The 22063-nt window shown below is 51.0% G+C and overlaps 2 protein-coding genes across 2 annotated transcripts; one reads left to right on the top strand and one right to left on the bottom strand.

Annotated features, from left to right (window-relative positions):
- Positions 1 to 5609: 5609 nt before the first annotated feature.
- Positions 5610 to 9849, bottom strand: LOC103124468 (killer cell immunoglobulin-like receptor 2DL5A). The gene is made up of 4 exons (XM_007535182.2): positions 9760 to 9849; positions 8189 to 8447; positions 6093 to 6392; positions 5610 to 5695 (listed from the first exon to the last, which is right to left on the bottom strand). Exons 1-4 carry the CDS (start codon positions 9847 to 9849, stop codon positions 5610 to 5612), a joined length of 735 nt encoding a protein of 244 aa, XP_007535244.2.
- Positions 7254 to 8144, top strand: LOC103124449 (large ribosomal subunit protein eL8-like). The gene has a single exon (XM_060175739.1). The coding sequence runs from the start codon at positions 7275 to 7277 to the stop codon at positions 8073 to 8075; it is 801 nt and encodes a 266-aa protein (XP_060031722.1). The 5' UTR covers positions 7254 to 7274; the 3' UTR covers positions 8076 to 8144.
- Positions 9850 to 22063: the final 12214 nt, after the last annotated feature.

Raw genomic sequence — 22063 nt, forward strand, 5'->3', positions numbered from 1 at the left:
ACCTTGAGGCCCTCTGGGTGCTACTGCACCTCTGGGTGTCAGTCACAGCCCTGGGTGGTCGGCATCCAGTGAGCCCTGGAGGTCAAGGTCACAGGTAGGAGAAGCCCATCCCTTGTCCACATGTGTCCACTGGCCCCTGTGAAAAAGGTGACCGGAACGCTCTTACCTGTACCCCAGGAGTGTTTGTGAAGCCGTCCCTGTCAGCTCACCCAGCCTCCCTCTTGCGGACAGCAGTGGCAATAGCCCTGCACTACCATGCAGACATGGCGTTTGACACTTTACTGCTGCAGAAGGATGGGGAAGGGGGCCTCTCAAGCAGCCTGCAGAGAGCACTTCTCCCAGAGCCAGTCAAGTCAGCTTCTCCCTGGGCCCTGTGTCACCCAGACAGTCAGGGACCTACAGGTGCTACAGCTCTCCCCGTCACACCTCCTACGGGTGGTCAGCCCCAGTGCCCCCCTGGACCTTGTGGTCACAGGTGAGCATAGCCAGCCTGAACCCCCTACTCTCCATACTCCAGGCCCCCCTGGGTGATGCTGTGTTGAGTAAAGGCTAGCTAGTTCAGGGAGAAGCTAGATTCTTCTTCTAGCATTTGCCCTTCTAGAAGCTAGATAGGACCAGGGAACAAACTCTTGTAATCATTCAGTAGAAGGTCTGTGTTGTGTTCAGGACCTCAGACCAGCACCACCATGCAGGCAGCCAGGCCCGGGGTGTCAGCATTTGCAGGCAGAGGAGAGTGAGGGACAGTCCATGGCGGGGAGTGACACCAAAGGAGAGGGGACACAAGAAGGAGCAGAACACTCAGGAAGTGGAGGCGATCTGAGAACCGGGAGACGCAGGCTGGCAGGGGGAGTCTGCACATGGGGTGCTGTCCCCAGGGCGGCTCTGGGTCACGGCACTGTGCTCAGAGACCCTCGGAAGCTCCAGGTGTCTGTGGAACACGTGCGGCGTGGACTCCCGCGTCGCAGTGAAGGAGAGCAGGACGGTGACTGTCTCCAGAGTGGAGTCACAGTGTCTCAGAGAGGACTCGAGTGACCTCACTCACGCTGGCATCACAGACGCACTGAGAGAAGGAGATGATGGAGGCTGCTTTCGGGTTTTGTTTAATGAATGAATTGCTGAAAGGGTACCACAGGCACATGGGATCTTACCACTGTGCCATGTTTCTCAGAGAGAGCTGGAGAGAGAAAGGAAGAGAGAGAGATGGTGGAGGTGCTATGGCAATGAAGGAGACAGAGGCATGGAGAGAGACAGGAAGCGTTAGAACCCACCCCCACCCCCAGCTATCTCTCTGGCCAACAACTTCCGGTTTTTGTGGTTGCTAGGGTTTTGTCACTTCAGACTGATCTTTTTTAGAGAGTGAGAGACAGATATTTATCTGGTTCAGGCAAGGACCTTACATCTGAACTTGAACTGTTTTCTCTTCTACTACAAGGACATTTGGAGCAGCAGGTGTGAGAGAGGTGGTAGAGAGATAGGCCCACTGAGACTGGAGAGAGCGTAGCAGATAAAAGTGTCTATAGTATCATCCATAGACACTTATCGGGGGTGTTAAAATGCTCATCTTGACGCACATCTGCACCCTGTATTCACAGCCCCATGTGAAGGCCAACCTCACGGCCATCGACAGATGACTGGACAAGAGCTGAGAGAGACAAGCAGGTCCACAGTCAAGGAGACGGGCAGTCAGCAGAACGGCCCACCTGGTGGGGACAGCAAAGCACCAGAGTGACGAGAGAGAAGGACTCAAATGTCAGAGAGAGGCGGGTTGACAGGGAGAGCCCAGAGGGTGGCCCAGCTGGGGAGATGCAGGACGAGGCTGCCTCTTAGGAGTGAAGGCTTTGCAGAAGGGGAGGATGTGGGCAGAGCTGTGTGTGTAGGAGGGACATGGGGGTCTGTGTACAGGGAAGGGCTGGGATGGAGCCATGCACCCAGGAGTGATGGGAGGGATGGAGATGGTGGGAAGGACATGACGGGGGCATGGGGTTATTTATTTATTTATTTATTTATTTATTTATTTATTTATTTATTGTATAGACACAGAGAGAAATTGAGAGGGGGGGAGACTGAGGGTGAGAGAGAGACAGGGACACCTGCAGACCTGCTCCACCACTCACAAAGCTTCTCTCCTGAAAGTGGGGACTGGGACTCAAACCTAGGTCCTTGTGTCTTATAATATATACTTCCAACCAGGTATGCCACCACCCAGTCCCAAGTTTTATCTTTAAAAACAGACACAGCCTGAGTGATTCAGTGACAGATCACAAGTAGGGTGCTAGCTTGGTCATGGGCAGGACCCAGGTTCAAACCTGGCCCTCACCACACTGAAGGAGGTTTCAGGTCTGTGGAGTATTTCTCTCTGTCTCTCTATCTCTGTGCTGCTTTTATCTGAAAAGTTGGCCTGGAGCCATGAAGCCCAGTGGCCACAAACAAACAAACAAACAGCACTGTGCTCTTAGAACCAAATGGAGGCAGGTAAGTCCAGGTGATGATGCTAAAGGAGGTGAGTTGGGGAGGAGGAGACACTGTAGGGGTGGTTCAGTCACCCAGGGAATAGAACTACCAGCAGTAACTCAGTCGGCAAAACTAAGAACAGCCTAACTCGCTCTCTGACTCTGAGATTGGGGTTGTTATTGGAGAGTCTGTGGAGACAAGGTGAGTGATGGGGAGATGACCATTTAGTGTAATGGTGCTGGGACCCAGGCGGTGAATCTGGAGAGTGTTACACACACCACATACACACAAGTTTTGTTTAATGAATAACCCCACACACACACATATATATGACACCGCACAGTCTCTCTCTCTCTCTCTCTCTCTCTCTCTCTTACACACACACACACACACACAAACTACACAAAATCAATGAAAAGTGTAAGCAAATCATGCCACAGGAACAGTAACTACACATGTGTGTCTGGTGGCTCCCACAGTCACACCGCTGTGTTACCAGACATTTCACTGCTCATTTGACACTCAGCAGGCAGCACACACACACAGGCTGCTGGACAGCACAGGAGAAACACAGGAAAACCCAAAGATAACCTCTAGGTATCCAGCACGCGCAATGAGTTCAGCAGAATCTCTGGGAATTGTGGGAAAGTCATCACCAAATCCTTCAACCACGGAGCCTCTGCTAAGGAGTCTGGGTGGCTGGGCAGGAGCATGGACGTCCTGAGACTGCTTTCACCTGAGTATCTAGCGCAGGGTCTAGGGAGAAGGGCCCAGGTCTTGGCGGCACCCAGGTCCTTGCTGGTTGCACTGTGTGCTCAGAGCTCAGGCCTTGCTGCCGCCTTGGCTGACCTTGAGCTCCATGTATGTAGTGGGCTCCACTGAGGGGCTCTCAGGATGCAGGGAAGAGGGACGAGATCCCCTCTGTGGGCTCAACAGCACATGCTCTGTGTCTCCAGGGTCCTGGGAGAGCAAAGGAAACTTGGGCTGAGTCATGGCAGTCAAAGGTGGGGCCTCTGGCCATGTGGAGTGGCTGCGGCTGTAGTGGACTCACCCCTCCATGCAAGTCTTAGTCTCCCCTGGACTCTGTGTTCAAGATGGTGGATCCTGTGAGGGGAAGAGGGGCTTCTCTTGCCCCCGCACCACAGATGGAGACGCCAAGAACCGAGCAGGGCTATGCTGAACCCCAGGTTGCTCAGGTCTCTGTCCTCGCTCAGTTAGACCACCACACCCCACATGCAGCCATGAGGTTCTGCTCTGACCCAGGCCCATGGCCCCACCCTCACCTTCTCTACTGGCCTAGACTGTTGGCAGGTCACTGGCTTCCTGCAGTGGCTGGTGAGCTGATGACTCAGGAGGGGCAGGGACTATAGGCTCTTTCTCCCTCAGACACTTCAGTACTGAAACCACCCCTCAGTGGATGGAAAGTGGACATGCCTCTCTGCCCCCATCCCATCGCCCACAACCCCACTTCCAGGAGGTGGCCTCTGCTCTCTCAGACTTACGATTCTGGGTGCAATACCTGGAGCAGATCAGAGCAGCAAGGGAGATGCTCGTGGAGACGAGAGCCACAGAGAGGACAGTGAGGGTGGGTGGCTTGCTGGTGAGTCCTGGGGGGAGACGTGCTTCTGCAAGTGGGTGGGATGGAGCCTGTCAGGGAGCAGTCTCTACCTGGGCCAGCACCTGTGGACCTCATTCCCTCCCTCGCCTCACTCATCACCCCCCAGGCTCACTGCCCATTGAACTCGGCACTCGGGGCCCCACCTGTGGGGATCGTCCCTGCTCTACACTTTTCAGGACGGGCCTCCTGTCATGTCACCGTGCCAGAAGCATGGCTCTGAGCTGTTCTGTCTGGAGCCCACTCCCACTGTGCCCTCAAGTCCCCACATAACCCTGCCCAGGCTTTATGGCTGTGGGGAGCTGACCCATTTAGAGCTGTATTTCTCTTCTCCCTCCATAGGGAATATCAGCGCAGCACCCAAGACTGATCCTTTTCCTTCTAGTGGTAGCTCCTTCACATCACAGAACGTTCACACACTTTTAAGGGCTTCCCAGAAATCCCCACACACACCCCCACACACCCCCACACACCCACAGACCCTGATGTGGGGAAGCCTGGTGTCTCTCTGGGCATGTGAGCCTCCCTCCCCTGGAAAAGGTCTCCGTCACAGATCTGGGAGGCTGGAGGCACCTGCCGAGTGGATGCTGCCCAGGCACAGGAGCTGATGCAGCAAGAGGACATCAGAGGGGAGGTGACCACCACAGAACCAGAGCTGGGGGTGCAGAGGCCACACCCAGGGGGAGCCCTGTCCTCCCCAGGTCGAGGGCTAAGACAGGGTGCTGACAGAAGACATACAGGAGCTCTAGGCAAGGGGGAGATACAGGGAGCAGGGGAGGCTGCTCAACCCCTGGAAGGTTGGCCTCCTTCCTCACGATCATCCTCAGGACCCGTGGAACCACCTGAGGGCCTGCATGAGGGCCCCTCCACAGCTCTGCTGTCAGAGCAGGAGGACCAGGCTGGACTTGGGGGCCTGCCTGTGATGGGGGGGTGTCGCCATGTTCAGGGGGCCCTGAGGAGATGAACCAGCCCAGGGACTGGAGCCTCTCAATCTCTACAGAGTCCCTGCTTTCCTCCTAGTGCCTCATCTCCTACCCCCATGAGTGGGCCCTTGGTCCCCAGTGAGTATGAAAACACAGGGGGAGGTAGGGTGCCCTGCCTTACACCCGGACACCCCTGGTGACGAACTCAGCCACCTCTGCTCTGTGATTCTCTGCGGCTTTTCCTCAGAAACCACAGGGTGACTGTCCCCAAAGGGAATCCTTCGCAGAGACCCTACAGCTGACAGACCTCTGTGCTCTGACTCCCTGTGCGACACTCAGGGCAGCTATGTCCTGACAGACAGAAGCATATTCTACACCCTCCCCAGCAGAATGTGGAAGCACCTCCCCATCTTATGAGACTCCTTGGATATGGCCTTCACCTCATCAGCTTAAGTTGCAGACATGGGGTCTCCCCTGTGACAGACAGGAGCAGTGGGTCACTGGGCTCTGACCATGTGTAGGGAGAAGGCCTGGAATATTCCATTGAGCCTGTATCCTGCAGGGAGCCTGGCTGCAGGGGCCTCCCCCTCCCTGGGAGATGGAAGTCATCAAAGGGGCTGTCAGAGCTGAGAGCCAGAATCACACTGTCCTGATGTCACTACTACAGGGCCCTGCAGAGCTGAGAGGGATAGCTTCCTGTGCAGCCCTGGAGAAGGAAGAGTCATGGGAAGAGAGTCCTCTCTCCAGCATCCTGCTCCCTCAGCTTCTCTCCAGTTCCTACCACAAAACCTTCTCTTCAGCATTGTCACTCTCTAGGTTTTGATTGCTTGGTTTGCTGCATGTGTTCACCTGGGTTCTCTTAGTTTAAGTCTCTGGCGTAGGAATTGGGTATTTATCTGTCATCCCTGTGTCCATCATTCTGTCTGTGTTCATCCATCTAAACTTGGATGCACTCCCTCAGTCTCTCTTTGTCTCTCCCTCTCTTTCTCTCTCCTATTTTACATTGCTCTCTGCAGAATTCCTAGTTATCTCTAATCAACTGGACTTTCCTCAGAAATGACCTTCAAATTTGGCCTAAGTCTCCAGTCACAGGGTCTCCTCACCTGTGACAGACAAGAGCAGCGGGTCACTGGGCTCTGACCATGTGTAGGGAGTTTTCCTGAGTGAACCATGGCACCTGTAGGCCCTTCCATGGGCTGGGCTCACAGGGCCCAGAGGGAAGAGGGCCTGGAATGTTCCATTGAGCCTGTGTCCTGCAGGGAGCCTGGCTGCAGAGGCCTCCCCCTCCCTGGAGAGATGGAAGTCATCAAAGGGGCTGTCAGAGCTGCAAGCCAGGGTCACATTATCTCCTGATGCCACCACGAGGCCCTGCAGGGCTGAAAGGGATGGCTTCCTGTGCATCCCTGGAGAAGAAAGGGGCCACTCAGCTAGACAGCTTCTGCCCGCACTGTCCTGACTGCCTGAGATGACGTTTGATTCTAGTTCCCAGGATGCTCCCCAGATCCTTTCCCCTTCCACCCATCCCATGGCTGCCACATGAGCTAAGGCCACAGGACACACAGAGTCAGATGAGGAGGCAGCTTGTGGGAGATGGGGGCAGATGAGTGGCAAATCTCTGTGTCCACCTGCTTAGCACGAGTGTGGAGATGAGAGGGAAGCCAGCTCACACCATCCCGAGCCTCTGCACCCAGCCGGGAGGATGGGCTCACTCCAAGCTGGACGTCTGTCTGCGTCTCTCACCCTGTGTTTACTTCTGGGACGGAGGATTTACGTTTTAACTGACATTCTGCATGGGTCCTCCTCTCACACTGTCTCTCAGCACAGCTCTACCTGGTCTCTCTCTACAAGACCCTTGCACTCATCTCCTCCTTGCTCTAAGGGGAAGTAGAGAGAGAGAAAGAGAGACACCCACAGCACTGTTTCACCTCTTGTTAAGCTGACCTCCCTGAGGGTGGGACCAGGACCTTGAATGAACATCCTTGAGCTGGGAACATATGTACTCAACTGAGTCACCACCAGCCAGCCCAGAAATATCTCCTTTTCCATTTCTACCTTAGTCATAATTGAAGTCTGAGAAAATCAAAGAGCAGGCATGAAAAGAGGACGTCCTTGGGGGCTATGGTCTGCCCACCACAATGTCCCACTTCCTGTATTAAATCACCTCTTCATAGAACACTTCAGTGAATTCTAGTTTTCTCTTATGCCCTGACAGGAGCCCCCCACTCCCCAGCCCCAGCAGACCCTGGGCTTAGAAAGTCAGGACAACTCTTCTGTAGCCGGCCAAGATGCCGAAAGGAAATAAGGCCAAGGGGAAGAAGGTGGCCCCGGCCCCTGCCGTCGTCAAGAAGCAGGAGGCCAAGAAGGTGGTAAATCCTCTGTTTGAGAAGAGGCCCAAGAATTTTGGAATTGGACAGGACATCCAACCCAAGAGGGATCTCACCCGCTTTGTCAAATGGCCCCGCTATATTCGGCTGCAGCGGCAAAGGGCAATCCTCTACAAGAGGCTGAAAGTGCCTCCTGCCATTAACCAGTTCACCCAGGCATTGGACCGCCAGACTGCTACTCAACTGCTAAAGCTGGCCCACAAATACAGACCAGAGACAAAGCAGGAGAAGAAGCAGAGGTTGCTGGCCCGGGCTGAAAAGAAAGCTGCCGGCAAAGGGGATGTCCCCACTAAGAGGCCTCCTGTCCTCCGAGCAGGGGTTAATACCGTCACCACCTTGGTGGAGAACAAGAAGGCTCAGCTGGTGGTGATTGCACATGACGTGGATCCCATCGAGCTGGTTGTCTTTCTGCCTGCCCTGTGTCGGAAGATGGGGGTTCCCTACTGTATCATCAAGGGGAAGGCCAGGCTGGGGCGTCTTGTCCACAGGAAGACTTGCACTACTGTTGCCTTCACACAAGTTAACTCGGAAGACAAAGGAGCTCTTGCTAAATTGGTGGAAGCTATTAGGACCAATTACAATGATAGATATGATGAGATCCGCCGTCACTGGGGAGGAAACGTGCTGGGTCCGAAATCAGTTGCTCGAATTGCCAAGCTGGAAAAGGCAAAGGCTAAAGAACTTGCCACCAAACTGGGCTAAGTGTACGCTGCTGTGTCTTCTGTACATAAAAATAATAAAAAAAAACTTTCATTCAAAAAAAAAAAGAAAGCCAGGACAGTGAGCACTGAAGCTGTGAGCAGCAGCTCTCAGACCTGTGACCACAATCGCCTGGGGGTCGCTGTGTGCCGACCACTCGTAGCCACTGGAGGACACCTGGCATCTGTAGGTCCCCGCGTGTGCTAGGGTCACAGGACCCAGAAGAGAGCTTTTCTTGATGGAATATTCTTCCTGGAGCTCAGGGATGTGGTTGTCATTGTCCTTGTAGAGCCGGATCCAGTTAAAGCCGAGTGGGGAGTGACACTCTGGGACACATGCTGTCCCCAGAGCTGGCACGGATCTTGGCCTGGCCTCCTGGGGGAGGAGGCACAGACTCAGAGAGGAACCGGGAGCCAGCCTATGGCCCCTGTAGAGGTGACTTCTCCACCCCGAGGTTCTAGACTGCCTCCCCATGCGGGGTGCACGGGGTGTGTGAAGACCCCCAGCAGCTCACAGGCACGCCACCTGCTTTCAGCAAAGTCTTGAACAGACATGAAACAGTGAACTCTTGGTGTGCATGACGAGACTGTGTATAGAAAGCAATGCAGGGTAAGGGAGACAGAGTAATGGTTCTGCAAAGAGACTCTCATGCCTGAGGCTCCAAAGACCCAGGTTCAGTCCCGCTGCACCACCATCAGCCAGAGCTGAGCAGGGCTCTGGTAAAATAATAATAATAATAATAATAATAATAATACAATGCCACAATGAACAGACAAATGGGAAGCAGATCTTGAACTCAATGTGGAACATGTTACACAATGAGGGCGTCTCAGAACTGTCCAGAGTGTAGGGAGCTGAGAATATTGTCTGCCACCAATTCTGGTAGAAAGACACCAGCTGTCAGCAGCTCCCTGCTCAGGGAAAGCTGGAGACGAGGAGGCATCATATTGTTCTCAGAGCTTTGGTGTTGCTGTCTCTGCCCTTCCCCAACTACACGGGTCACAGCACCCCCTCCAGACACCACGGAGGCCAGGACCTCCCCCAGATGCCCACGGAGCCTCTTCAGCCATGGGCAGGGGGCTATGAAGTGGCCCTACATCACAGCTGGGGCTGAATTCCCAGGGCCTCTGCCTCCTGGCTCACAGGAGAGTCTCCCTCTGGAATTCTAGTAGAAGTCACTCATTGGATACTCATTCCCTTTTGCCTGCTGGTTCAGAATCCTTCTGGGGGGGGGGGGGTCAAGCCAAGTTAGATGAAAGGACTCCCCCACGTGTGCCCAGATCCTTTGGACCAAGAAGAGCCCTGAGAAGACAGAATGGGATAGACCTTCCCTCTCCCTCCATGACTCCCCACTGGCCCCCACCCAGGCCAGACCCCTCCTGGACTGAAGATGAGTGCAGCCCCCAGCCCGTGCACAGGGTTCTGTCGGTGGAGTGACCCAGACTCCAGGCCCATGCTCTACCCACGTGCTCACTCCTCTCCTCCCCAGCCCTGGACTCACCAAGACAGGTCAGACTGATGACCCTGGGGACATGGACATAGGGGACTTGGTGCTGCTGTGAGCAGGAGGCTGTGCCCAGCACAGTGGTCAAACACACAGGCCATCAGCCAAGAGGCCCAGCACAGGAGACTGACTACCAGGTGACCACAGCACGGAAGGGGACATGCAGTGTCCTCACCTCCTCACACGCGCTGAGGGCAGGACCTGACTTCCTGGAAAGTGTTCAGACGACAGCTGTGGCTTCAGACCATCTCCTGGGTCGGGCCTGAAATGCATCTTGGACTCCCATCATCATGGCCAAAAGTTCAAGTCGGAACCACACGCAAGACTTGAATGTATTTCTGTTGTTTTCAGGTGAGACTCAACTCCACTTGTGCACAAAATAGGCAGTGAGAACTGCTCTTGTTTGCAAAACAAACAAACAAATAGATCAACAACATGAAAATCTGATGGTTGTAGATTATCTGAAATCCATGTAGGGCCCAAGGCTCCAAAACACATCTGATACTGTTCTGTGTCTCTGCTCTTCTGACTCTCAGGGGTAAGTGACTGTGTGGTATGGTGGGCAGACACCAGCCATGGGAATCGGAAGCCGTACAAACAGAGCAACAATGGCCTTGTAGAATATAACCCCACACCAAGATTAAAAAGGAGAAAATCAATGTCCTTTGATGACATGATGTAGAAAGTCGAATTTCCAACAGCTTTTAGAAATGGTAACAGAACACCTGCTTTTACTCCTTTTTACTAGTGGTTTATAGCTGCTGCTTGTTGCTGGCTTTGAAAGTGACTGGGATCCATGTGGATTCAGTCAGCTAGGAAGGATCGTCAGTTTCCCCAATGAATAGGAACTCACGAGATGCACCACAGGAAGGTCGATCCAATGCATCATTTCCCATGAGTGGTCATCCCACTTCCGGTTATCTTGTCCATCTCCAAAAATCTCTCCCATTACACTGTCTGAACTAGAAGACGCTTTGAAGAGGGTTAAACTGGGAACAGCTGCTGGCTATGATAACATCACCCCAGAACTCATTCTTAACCTGGGCCCCGTGGCAAAGAAGTGGCTCGCTTCATTCCTGTCCCACATCTTGGAATCTGAGTCTATGCCCAAAGTTCGGCGTCGTGCAAAGATTATAGCGGTTTTGAAACCAAAGAAAGACCCAACACTGGCCGCCAGCTATAGACCAATTTCTCTCCTCTCCGTGTGTTACAAACTCCTTGAGAGGCTGCTTCTGTCACGTATTTCTCATCTTACAGAGAAATTCCTATCACCCGCCCAAGCTGGTTTCCGCCCAGGAAGATCTACCTGCGAACAAGCCCTGGCCATCTCAACTTACATTGAAAATAGATTCCAGAAGAATTTAAAGACGGGTGCTGTCTTTGTTGATCTCACAGCAGCCTATGACACGATCTGGCACCGTGGTCTCCTAGTCAAGATCTCAAGATGCCTGCCTCCATGGGTGGCCAACACTATATCGTCTCTTCTCCAAAACAGAAGATTCCGGGTACATCTGGGTGACAAGTCTAGCAGATGGAGACTTGCCTCAAGTGGCCTCCCCCAGGGCTCTGTTCTGGCTCCTACGCTATTTACTATTTACATCAATGACCTCCCAGAAACTTCTTCAAGGAAGTTCATCTATGCCGATGACATCTGCTGTGCAACTCAGGCATCCAAGTTCGACATCCTCGAGGAAACACTCATGAAGGACATGTCTCTGATATCTGATTACTGTAAAAAATGGCGACTAATTCCTAGCACTGCAAAAACGGTATCATCTGTTTTCCATCTACACCATGCCTCGGCCTCGCGTGAGCTTAATGTGCAGCTTGGCGATACAAGAATCCGGCATGAAGCCCAGCCAGTCTATCTTGGTGTTACTCTCGATCGCACTCTGTCATTTCACAAACATCTCATAAAAACTGCAGCAAAGGTGGGCGCGAGAAATAACATCATTGCAAGACTGGCCAGCTCCTCATGGGGCGCGAGCACTTCCACACTACAATCATCATCTCTGGCATTATGCTATTCCAGTGCAGAATACTGTGCCCCAGTATGGTTCCGTAGCCCCCATGTCCACTTGGTCGATTCCAAATTATACTCCTCCATGAGGATAATTTCTGGAACCATCCGTTCCACCCCGGTTCCATGGCTGCCAGTTCTTAGCAACATCGCCCCGCCAGATATTCGTCGGGATGCGGCATCATCTAAGTTCATTTCTCACGTCTACGCTCAACCGGACCTGCCAATATACGCGGATATCTTCGCCCACCCTGTTCAACGCTTGACGTCTCGTCACCCAATCTGGTCCCCTACGCCTACACTGAACTTCTCTGTTCCAGTCTCTTGGAAACAGAGCTGGCAGTCAGCTGAGGTAAAGAACAAACACCTCATCACAGACCCCTGCAAGCATCAGCCCGGCTTTGACCTAGCACGTTGTGATTGGGCCCTCCTCAATCGCTATCGAGCAGGCCATGGCCAGTGCGCCGCTATGTTCCATCGCTGGGGAGCCAGAGATGACCCGAACTGCCCCTGCAGCTACAGACAGACTATGACCCACATAGTCAACGACTGCCACCTCTCCAGATTCAAAGGAGGTCTTGAAACTTTATATCAGGCTCAACCTGATGCTGTTGACTGGCTACGGAAGAAGGGCAAATGCTAGAAGAAGTGGTTTATAAATGGTCTACAAGATATTAAGATTATAGGCATAGCCCGCACTGCACCCACACTAATAACCTATGCACCACCCTGGCCCCACCTTCTGGAGACAATCACTGTAGTTCTCAGAAAGTTATTTAAAAAATATTTTATTTATTTATTTATGATAAAGATAGGAGGAGAGAGAGAAAGAACAAGATATCACTCTCGTACATGTGCTGCTGGGGATTGAACTCAGGACCTCATGCTTGAGAGTCCGATGCTTTATCCACTGCACCACTTCTTGGACCACTCAGAAAGTTCTTAAAGACAATTTGGTTACGTCCCTTGCCCCTCCAGCTCTGGCCCAATTAATCACCTACACTCTATAAGAACTTTGAATTGTTTTTAAACACGATTCTGTTGATGTAGCACTGATTTACAATACTAGAAACGTCGTGAGTGCAACTTCACTCTCCAATGTGTGCGTAAGTCTCTCCAGAGTTGTGGTGTCAGGGCCAGCCAGGCAGAAGTGCTCCTGCTTAAGTTACAGTGCACAAGGACTCAGGTTCAAGACCCACTCCTCACTGCAAGAAGTTTCCTGAGTGGTGAAGCAGAGCTGCAGGTGTCTCTCTGTCTCTCTCCCTCTCTATCTCCCCACCCCTCTCAGTTTCTGTCCTGTCAGATAAAGAAAAACAAGAGCCCCAGTGCCATCCCATGTCACGTTGGTTCCTCAAGTGTCTCTGTGCCTCTATCCCTGACCACTTGGTGGCCATCATGTTTCCACTTAACGGTTACCCACATTACTACTCTATCTCCTCTGGGGAATATTGAGTTTTATATGGTTTTAATGAATGAAGTCTGTGGACAGTTCACATTGTAACAGCCATGGCTACAGACTAGAATCAGTGTATTACAGTCACTGGGATCCACATATAGGAACCATGCCCAAAAAGAAGTTAAGGAAACATAATCTTTTCCCACCCCTTCCAGGGGCTCGTTGTGGGGCCTGCGCGTGAGGAGGTGGCAGTGTCAGGACCAAGGTTCCCTAGAGGTTGGCGGCCGACTAGACCGTGGACCGTGGCCGGAGACTGGGCTGGGAGTCGGGGTGTGAGGGAGTCGGGGTCCATGAGCTCACTGAGCAGCCGAGCGCTCCGCCACCCAGACCTGGCAGGAGCCGACCCAGAGGGCGGAGGCCGGGCGATGCAGCTGGCCACAGCGGCTGTTACTGCCTGGGCAGCCACAAGCAAGGGAGCAGTGGGGCCTTCTGCTGCTGTCACCGGGACCCGGAGACAAGGATGAGGAGTAGTGCCTATATTTGGAAGAGTACCTCCAAATATATTTATCAAACACTATTTTTTCCCTTTTTTTTTTGCCTCCAGGGTTATTTCTGGGGCTCAGTGCCTGCACCATGAATCCACTGCTCCTGCAGGCCATTTTTCCCCCTTTGGTTGCCCTTGTTGTTGTAGCCTTATTGTGGTTATTATTGTTATTGTTGATGTCATTCGTTGTTGGATAGGACAGAGAGAAATGGAGAGAGGAGGGGAAGACAGAGAGGAGGAGAGAAAGATAGACACCTGCAGACCTGCTTCACCACCTGTGAAGCGACTCCCCTGCAGGTGGGGAGCTGGGGGCTCAAACTGGGATCCTTATGCTGGTCCTTGTGCTTTGCACCACCTGTGCTTAACCTGCTGTGCTACAGCCCAACTCCCAGAATGTTGAGCTTTTTAAGGAACTCAGTATAAATGTTATGAAGCATCTCCTTGGTTCATCTAATTTATTTGTGATGCAAGTGGAGAGGAATGTATGCACAGCTCTTAAAAAGTGGATGTTCCTTCAACTTGTGCCTTCTTGGAATGGATCTTTAAAACAACTTTTGACTGAAACAGATGTCTGGTTTTCTAAGAGGAGAAAAGATTTTGAAGATATGACCTTCCTCGAAACTGAGCAAGGGAAACCATTTGCGTCAGTATTCAGGCATTTAAGGTTACAGTATATCATCAGTGACTTGGCTTCTGCAAGAATTGTTGAACAAGATTCTCTAGTCCCTTCAGATTGGCTATCTTCTGTGTACAAACAACAGTGGCTGCTATGCTCTGTGCAGAACAAGATAGTGAGGCGGGCCCTCAGGAAATCAATAAAGAAGAACCTGAAGGAAAACAGCATGGGGTGTGGTAGAAAACGTGCCAAAGATGGTGAAGTTGTGTCTGGCCGTTTTTGATAGTAGTGGAAAACTAGTATGCAGTAGAACTGGCTATCAAATACACTTGGAAAGGATCAGGAACAAGTGGTGATGAAGTTGGACAGCAGACTTCTGATCTTCCCTTTATATATCTGCTGTAACTTCCTGTACATATCCCCAGAAAAAAGAACTGAAAATAATCAAAATAACTTTGTCATCCACAAAGTCCAAAAAAACTGAGGACTCCATCAGCTGGAAACAGCAACACTTTGAAAACTTTTCGGCCAACTTTCATTTAATGGCCCTATTGATATTCACATCTAAGGTGACTAACGATGACAAAGGTCTTGTGAACTATGCAGATAACACAGAAGATTATTCTTTTCCTCATCTCATTTCTTCTTTTTTACATTTTTTTAAATTTCTTTATTGGAGAATTAATGTTTTACATTCAACAGTAAATACAATAGTTTGTACATGCATAACATTCCCCAGGTTTCCATATAACAATACAAGCCCCACCAGGTCCTCTGTCATCCTTTTTGGACCTGTATTCTCCCCACCCACGCACCCCAGAGTCTTTTACTTTGGTGCAATATGCCAATTCCAGTTCAGGTTCTACTTGTGGTTTTTTTTTTTAATTTCTTTATTGGGGAATTAATGTTTTACATTCAACAGTAAATACAATAGTTTGTACATGCATAACATTTCCCAGGTTTCCATATAACAATACAAGCCCCACTAGGTCCTCTGTCATCCTTCTTGGACCTGTATTCTCCCCACCCACGCACCCCAGAGTCTTTTACTTTGGTGCGATACGCCAATTCCAGTTCCTCATCACATTTCTATCCTATGGTTTTGTTAATGTCTCATTTCTTAAATAAATTTTAAAAAGAAGAAGAAAAGAAAGGGGAAGGGAAGAACACCAAGAGTTGGTTAGGGACTTAAGTTCTTGGGAACCAGTATTTCCACCGTGTTCCTATGATAGAAAAAGATGATAGTTTGGTTGGGGAAGAGATCTGTCTTGGAGGGAATGTGGGAATGTACCTTTGGCAACAGAACAATCTTGTAAATGAACATTTCCTCAATAAAGTGATACTAGAGACTGGGGGAAGAAAAGAAAAAAAAAAAAAGAAAAACATTTAAAGCCATGAAATATCTGTCAACCATTTCTGTTATAAAGATGTTAATTCATGTTTTTAGCATCAGTAGAAAATTCCTACAGGTAAAATTTGTCTTTTTCTTTAACCAAATACAGATTTAACTTTTAGCTTCATTTTCATCTTCACATTGGTAAGCCTTAGTTGTCCATCTGGAAATTTATTTTTAGTTGGTTAGAAGAATACTAAAGGAATAGTTTGACCAGTTATAAATGTTCTTTCAAATGGTGCATTTAAAAGTCATCCATTAACTTTTTTCAGCTTGTTTGATTCTAATCCTATCTACTTCCAATATTGACTTGTCTTTAATTATTAACTACTGTTTGTATTTTTAGAGACTGTGATGAGAAACTTACTTACCTTAATGCATTTTCACGCTGTTTTACTTTGCTTTTAAGTTTCTTAGGATTTTAGCAACAAAATATATCTGTTTCAGTCTTTCAGATGAAAGTGGGAGAGAAAATCGATTTGATTTTGAGGGTATTCCTTTGCTTTACATGGCCTGTACTTGGACATTCTAGAAAACTTTACTATTAAGCTCATTATTGTTTATTTAACTAATATTATACTTTAAACATTTTCATACTTTTTGCTCTTTAGAATTATTTGTGTCCAAATTTCATTTGGGAATCCTATTCCTTACTTAAACTTGGGACTTTATAAGCCTCTGCATTGAATGCCTTTGAGTTACACATGATAACAGAAATTTCATAGTAGGGAGTTGGGCGGTAGCGCAGCAGGTTAAGCACATGTGGTGCAAAGCGCAAGGACTGGCATAAGAATCCCGGTTCGAGCCCCCAGCTCCCCACGTGCAGGGGAGTCGCTTCACAAGTGGTGAAGCAGGTCTGCAGGTGTCTATCTTTCTCTCCCCCTCTCTGTCTCCCCCTCGTCTCTCCATTTCTCTCTGTCCTATCCAACAATAATGACATCAATAACAATAACAACAATAACTACAACAATAAAACAACAAGGGCAACAAAAGGGAATAAATAAATATTTTTAAAAAGAAATTTCATAGTAAATGTAAATAAGGTTGGAGAGTTACATATATAAGCTGATAATAAAGCATTAATGTGAAAATAGAACTAATTTTTTCAAAAACATGAGGTGTACATTATCATAATTTATATATGTTGGCTTCTTGTGCTAACTGCTATTTTGAAAATAGCTGTGCTCATCCTTCCAGTCAGAGTAAGTTGTGATTAATGTATATTTTTAGTATGCTTCTTAAAAATGGGAATCATTTTTATGTCTCTGTATGAATAGTAAATTCCACTTGGAAAAAGACTAAATAAAATCTTATATAAAAAAGAGAAAACCAAAAAAAAAAAAGGGAAGTTAAAGAAAATGTGAGGAGAGAGAGAGGACATTTGAAAGTGGAAAAAGGAGAATGAGGAGGATGAGCAGGAGGAAGAGAAAGAATTGTGGGGAAAAGAGGAGACGAGGAGGAGGAGAGGAATAAGCTGTGTAGGGGAATGTTACACGGAATGAGGAGGAGGGAGAGCCTGACTAGCTAATCCCAGAGAAATGGAAGAGTTGTCCACATTGGGACCCTCCCCTCACGGCCTCTCCCCTGGCATTGGCAGGCAGCTGTATTCACCCTCGGGAGGCCAATCTTGTGCTGGGCCTCCATTCTCCGCAGCTGGGTTCACCTCAGGCCCCTCAATCTCCTGTTGCAGCCCCCCCCCCCCACCCCCACCCTCCAGCCCTGGACCAGCACAGCCAGGAGCCAGGAGTTCCAGCCTCCTGATGCCCATCCTGAAGGTGTTCTCCAGTGTGGTCCTGGGGCGCGGGCACTGGGGGAGCAGACAGCACCCCCAGTGAGTCAGGTCGCCCCCCAGAGCCTGGGCACAGCCATGCCCCTCCCCGTCCCAGAGGCCTCTGTGCACCCTCGCAGCACCCTGCCGTCCTCACAGGCCCAAGGTGGGTGTCTGGTGGAGGGGCCTGTCCTTTCCCGTGTCCTGCTAGGACCTCTCCTCTGCTCCTGGGGCCTTCCTGGGGGAGCCCCTGACCCCCTCCCCATCCGTGGTGGGGAAGCCTTCGGGAGGGAAGGTGGAAAGAGCCAGCTACTGCTGGGAGGTGGGACTCACCCTCCCTTCCTGCTGTGGCTTCCCCACCAAGGTGCCCTCCCCACAGCCTTGCTCTCCTACCCATCTTGGGGTCCCCTCTAGGAGTTCCTGACCTAGGAACAGAGAGGGTGAGGCTGGGGTCCAGGGCAGTCACAGACCAGCTCTTCTCAGCTCTGTCTTTACTTTCCTGCCTTAAGTGTTCAGGGCAGGGGCCAGGCGGTGGCGCATCTGGTTAAAAGCACACATTACAATGCACAAGGACCTGGGTTCAAGCCCCTACACCTCCTGTCTCTGCAGCAGTGAAGTGTAGGAGCCTCTCTTCTGCACACACCTGCTCATGGCTCACCCTGGCCGCCCCCTCCTGCTGTTGCCTCAGGGGCAGCTGAGGCGGAGACTAGAAGCACTCAGATCACTCCAGCAGCACTGCGGCTCCACCAGGAGCTTGACGTGCCCGGGGATCACAGTCTTCTCAGTCCCTCGGAGGCAGCCGTGGGGCCAGACTCTCAGCCTGAGCACTGAACCCTCCTCACTGCACAGGGCTCGGCCTTGAGGTAACAGAGTGAGCGCGTCTGCACACCATGTTCTAGGCCTGTTCTCATCCCCTCTCTCGAGAACCCCTCTCTACTTGGAGCCATTCCTCCAGTGTCAGGACAAGTTACTTGAAACAGTAACTTGAAGGGGCATCCTCAGCCTGTTCCCTCCCCACTTCATATCCGTTCTCCTATCCGGGAAGCCCACACACACCACCTGGCCCAGAGAGCAGGAGACTCCTAACATGACCTTCGTCTTGGTGTGACTCACAAGGCACGGGGTCTCCTCACCAGGAACAGACAGGAGCAGTGGGTGGCTGACTCTGTAGGGAGAGAAGGAGCCATGGCATCCATAGGCCCCTCTGTGGGATGTCCTGGGAACCTGGGATGTCTGCTGTCCTCAAGGGTCTGCTCTCCCTGGCTCTGCCTCCTCTCCCGACTCCCCAGGTGACACCAAGTCCCCCAGACACCCTGACTCTGAGATCAGTGCCTCCTTGGGTGCCCACAGAGCCTACCTGGGCCCAGGGGAAGAGTCTGGGTGAGTTTCTGGCTCTGATCTAAGGATGGATTTCCCAGAATCCCCCTTCCTCCTCCATGTGAGATTCACCACAGGACTGTCTAAAGCCACGAGCCCACCCCCACTGCCCAGATTTGGGGAGCCTCACAGCTGGGGGTGGAAGCCAGGGCAGGAGGAGAGACTCGCCCATGTAGGGCCTGGTGCTCTGGACCCAGAAGACTCCTGTGAGGACTCACGTGGACAGTCCGGCTGCTTCCTGGAACCTGTCTCCCGCCCACCCCTGTGCCCCATTCCAGGCTGGGGGCGGCCTGTGACTTGCTCCTGCTTCTCCTGGACCCTCACCAGCTGGACACCTCCCAGTTTATCAGGGGGACCCCCTCCCCATGGGCACAGACATCTACAGGGACACACTCAGCCTCTAGGCCACAGTTCAACCATGTGTCCCCTCCCTGCACCCCCTGGACTCACCAAGATGCCTGGCTAGAGACAGAAAGACAGAGAGAGAGAGACAGACAAGGACTGAGAGATGCAGAGGCAGAGAGATATTGTGAGACTGAGACAGAGACACAGACACACAGAGACAGAAGGAGGGAAGATGTAAGCAGAAGGTGAGAGGAGGCCAGGAGGGAAGGAGAAGAACGAGGACCCTCGTGAGCTGGAAAAGGCCCAGTCAGCATAGAAGAGGGAGACTGCGGGGGCAGCCATGTCAGACCAGCCACTTCCTCCCAGGAGCCCCAGGAGCTGTCTCTCAACATGAGGTTATGTCACGATAACTAAAGGAAGTTCAGATATGGGGGTGATGAAGAAGAAAATTCTCTTGACTCAACTCTTCCTTCTTCAGGGCTGCACAGGAAGCCGTCCCTCTCAGCCCTGCAGGGCCTCGGGTGGCATCAGGAGACAATGTGACTCTGGCCTGCAGCTCTGACAGCCCCTTTGATGACTTCCATCTCCCCAGGGAGGGGGAGGCCCCTGCAGCCAGGCTCCCTGCAGGACACAGGCTCAATGGAACATTCCAGGCCCTCTTCCTCTGGGCCCTGTGAGCCCAGCCCATGGAGGGGCCTATGGGCACCATGGCTCCTTCTCACTCTCCTTACACAGGGTCAGCGCCCAGTGACCCGCTGCTCCTGTCTGTCACAGGGGAGGAGACCCTGTGCCTTGTGAGTCACAGCAAGATGAAGGTCCTGTGTGAGGAGGCTCCTGCTCACCAGGACAGGAGGTGTGCGGGCTTCCTGAATAGAACAGATATGAAGGGGGAGGGAACAGGCCGAGGATGCCCTCAAGTTACGGTTTCAAATTGTTGGGGATCCTGCCCCAGAGCCTGTCCACCCAGGCAGACGGGAGATGGTGAGGATAGAGGCAGGAGGAGAGACGGGGTTCAGACTGGGAGGCCACAGGTGTCCTCGCCCCTCAGAATGACTCACCCCACAGAAGCCCCTCTTGTGCAGTGAGAGACCCTCCCTGAGCTCAGGCCTCTCTCACCATCAGCCTCTCCTGCTTTCTCTGCATCACTAAGTCTCAGGGAGGGATCACAGCCTCAGGGCTGGGGGGAGGGGACCCCAGAATTCCCAGGAGCTCAGCCTCAGATGGAAAAGATGCTTCAGTGAGCACATGGGCAGCTCCAGGTCCTCTCTCTTCTCTTCTCTTCTCTCTCACTTTTGTAATTTATTTTATTATTTATTTATTCCCTTTTGTTGCTCTAATTGTTTTATTATTGTAGTTATTATTATTGTTGCTATTGATGTCATTTGCTGGGCTGCTTCACGTGTGGGAGAGAGATGACCAGAGACTCATGGCTGAGTGGTACACAGTATCTCTTTATTCATGTGGAATGCAGCACAATCTAAGCAATGTATAATCACAATCCTGTCCTTAGATATACTCGCCAAGTAGGGTGGAAACAGGATGTGACATAGAGAGGGTGGAGCGGAAAAAAAAGACTGGTGGAAACAGGGTGTACTAGGAGAGGGGGCAGAGTAAAAAGACATCATGAACCAGTGGGGATTAAACCAATGCCCTGCAGGCAGGATGGTGCTTAGTTAACAGTGGTTATGTAAATGGAATACAGTGTTAAGCAGGGGGGATTAAACTAATGAAACAGAAGGGGTTTTAGAAGCAGAATTAGAAGCAGACCAACAGTCATTGTTGGATAGGACAGAGAGAAATGGAGAGAAGAGAGGAAAACAGGAGGAAAGAAAGACACCTGCAGACCTGCTTCACCGCCTGTGAAGTGACTCCCCTGCAGGTGGGGAGCTGGGGGCTCGAACCGGGATCCTTACACCAGTCCTTGTGCGCTTAACCCACTGCGCTACCACCCGACCCCCTCTTCTCTTCTCTTCTCTTCTCTCTTCTCCCCTCCCCTCCCCTCCCTCTCTTTCTTGCCCCACTTTCCAGGAAGTCTACCAATGATTTGGCTCAACCATAGAACTAACCCCCAATGGGTAAATCAGGGTCCCTCTAGTCTCTGTCTGGGGAAGTCTGAGGGAGAGAAACTTGTGCAGCCCTGATGAACTCAGTAGAGGGAGAGGCTTGAAGAGAGTTGAATCCATCAGATCTGTGCCTCATTCATTCATGCATGCATTCATTCATTCACTCCACTACTGGTCTCTGTGTTGGACACACAATTTGCGTTTGTTTCCTTTTTGCTTTCCCCAAGCTTAGTGGATTAAAAACTGTAATTTTCAAGCATGTTACAGTACTGTAGTAAGATGTCTGCCATAGGTCTCTCTAAGCTAAAGTCAAGATGGCAGCAGGGCTGCTCTCCTCTGGAGTTTCTAGTGGAGAACAGGTCAATTTGTCTTTCCAGCTTCCTAAAGTTTCCCACATTCCTTAGTACATGCCCCCTGCCCCCGTTTTCAGAGCCAGCCTTCATTGGCCAAGTCTACTTCACACCAACCCCTATGACCCTCTTTCTTTCATTCCCTCTCACTGTTTGTTTCTCCCATTTTCTTCATCTTTTAAGAACCCCGTGATTCTACTGGAACCATCCAGATATCCAGACAATCCAAGATGGCTTCTCTTTGTGAAAGTCATCTGACAGGCTGTGTGGTGTGTGTGTGTGTGTGTGTGTGTGTGTGTGTGTGTGTGTGTGTTGGGTAGAAAGAGAGAAATCAAAGGGGAGACAGAGAAAGAGAGGCACCTGCAGCCCTGCTTCACCCTGCATGTGGGGAGTGGGGGCTCAAACCTAAGTCCATTCACATGGTAATGTGTGCACTTATCACGTGTGTCACTGCCCAGCCCCCCCAACAGGAAATATTTAGTGTGATCTTAGTGAAAAGACGTGTTTAAATCTTTGACAACTGGTGAAAGGGCAGCACAGATTTATGTCATGAAAGTGCTAAGATGAGAATTATCAAGGAAGACTCGATTCCTGAAATGCTAAGAATGAGGTGGA

Source organism: Erinaceus europaeus, chromosome 2, assembly GCF_950295315.1.
Source record: "Erinaceus europaeus chromosome 2, mEriEur2.1, whole genome shotgun sequence".
NCBI classification, from domain to species: Eukaryota; Metazoa; Chordata; class Mammalia; order Eulipotyphla; family Erinaceidae; genus Erinaceus; species Erinaceus europaeus.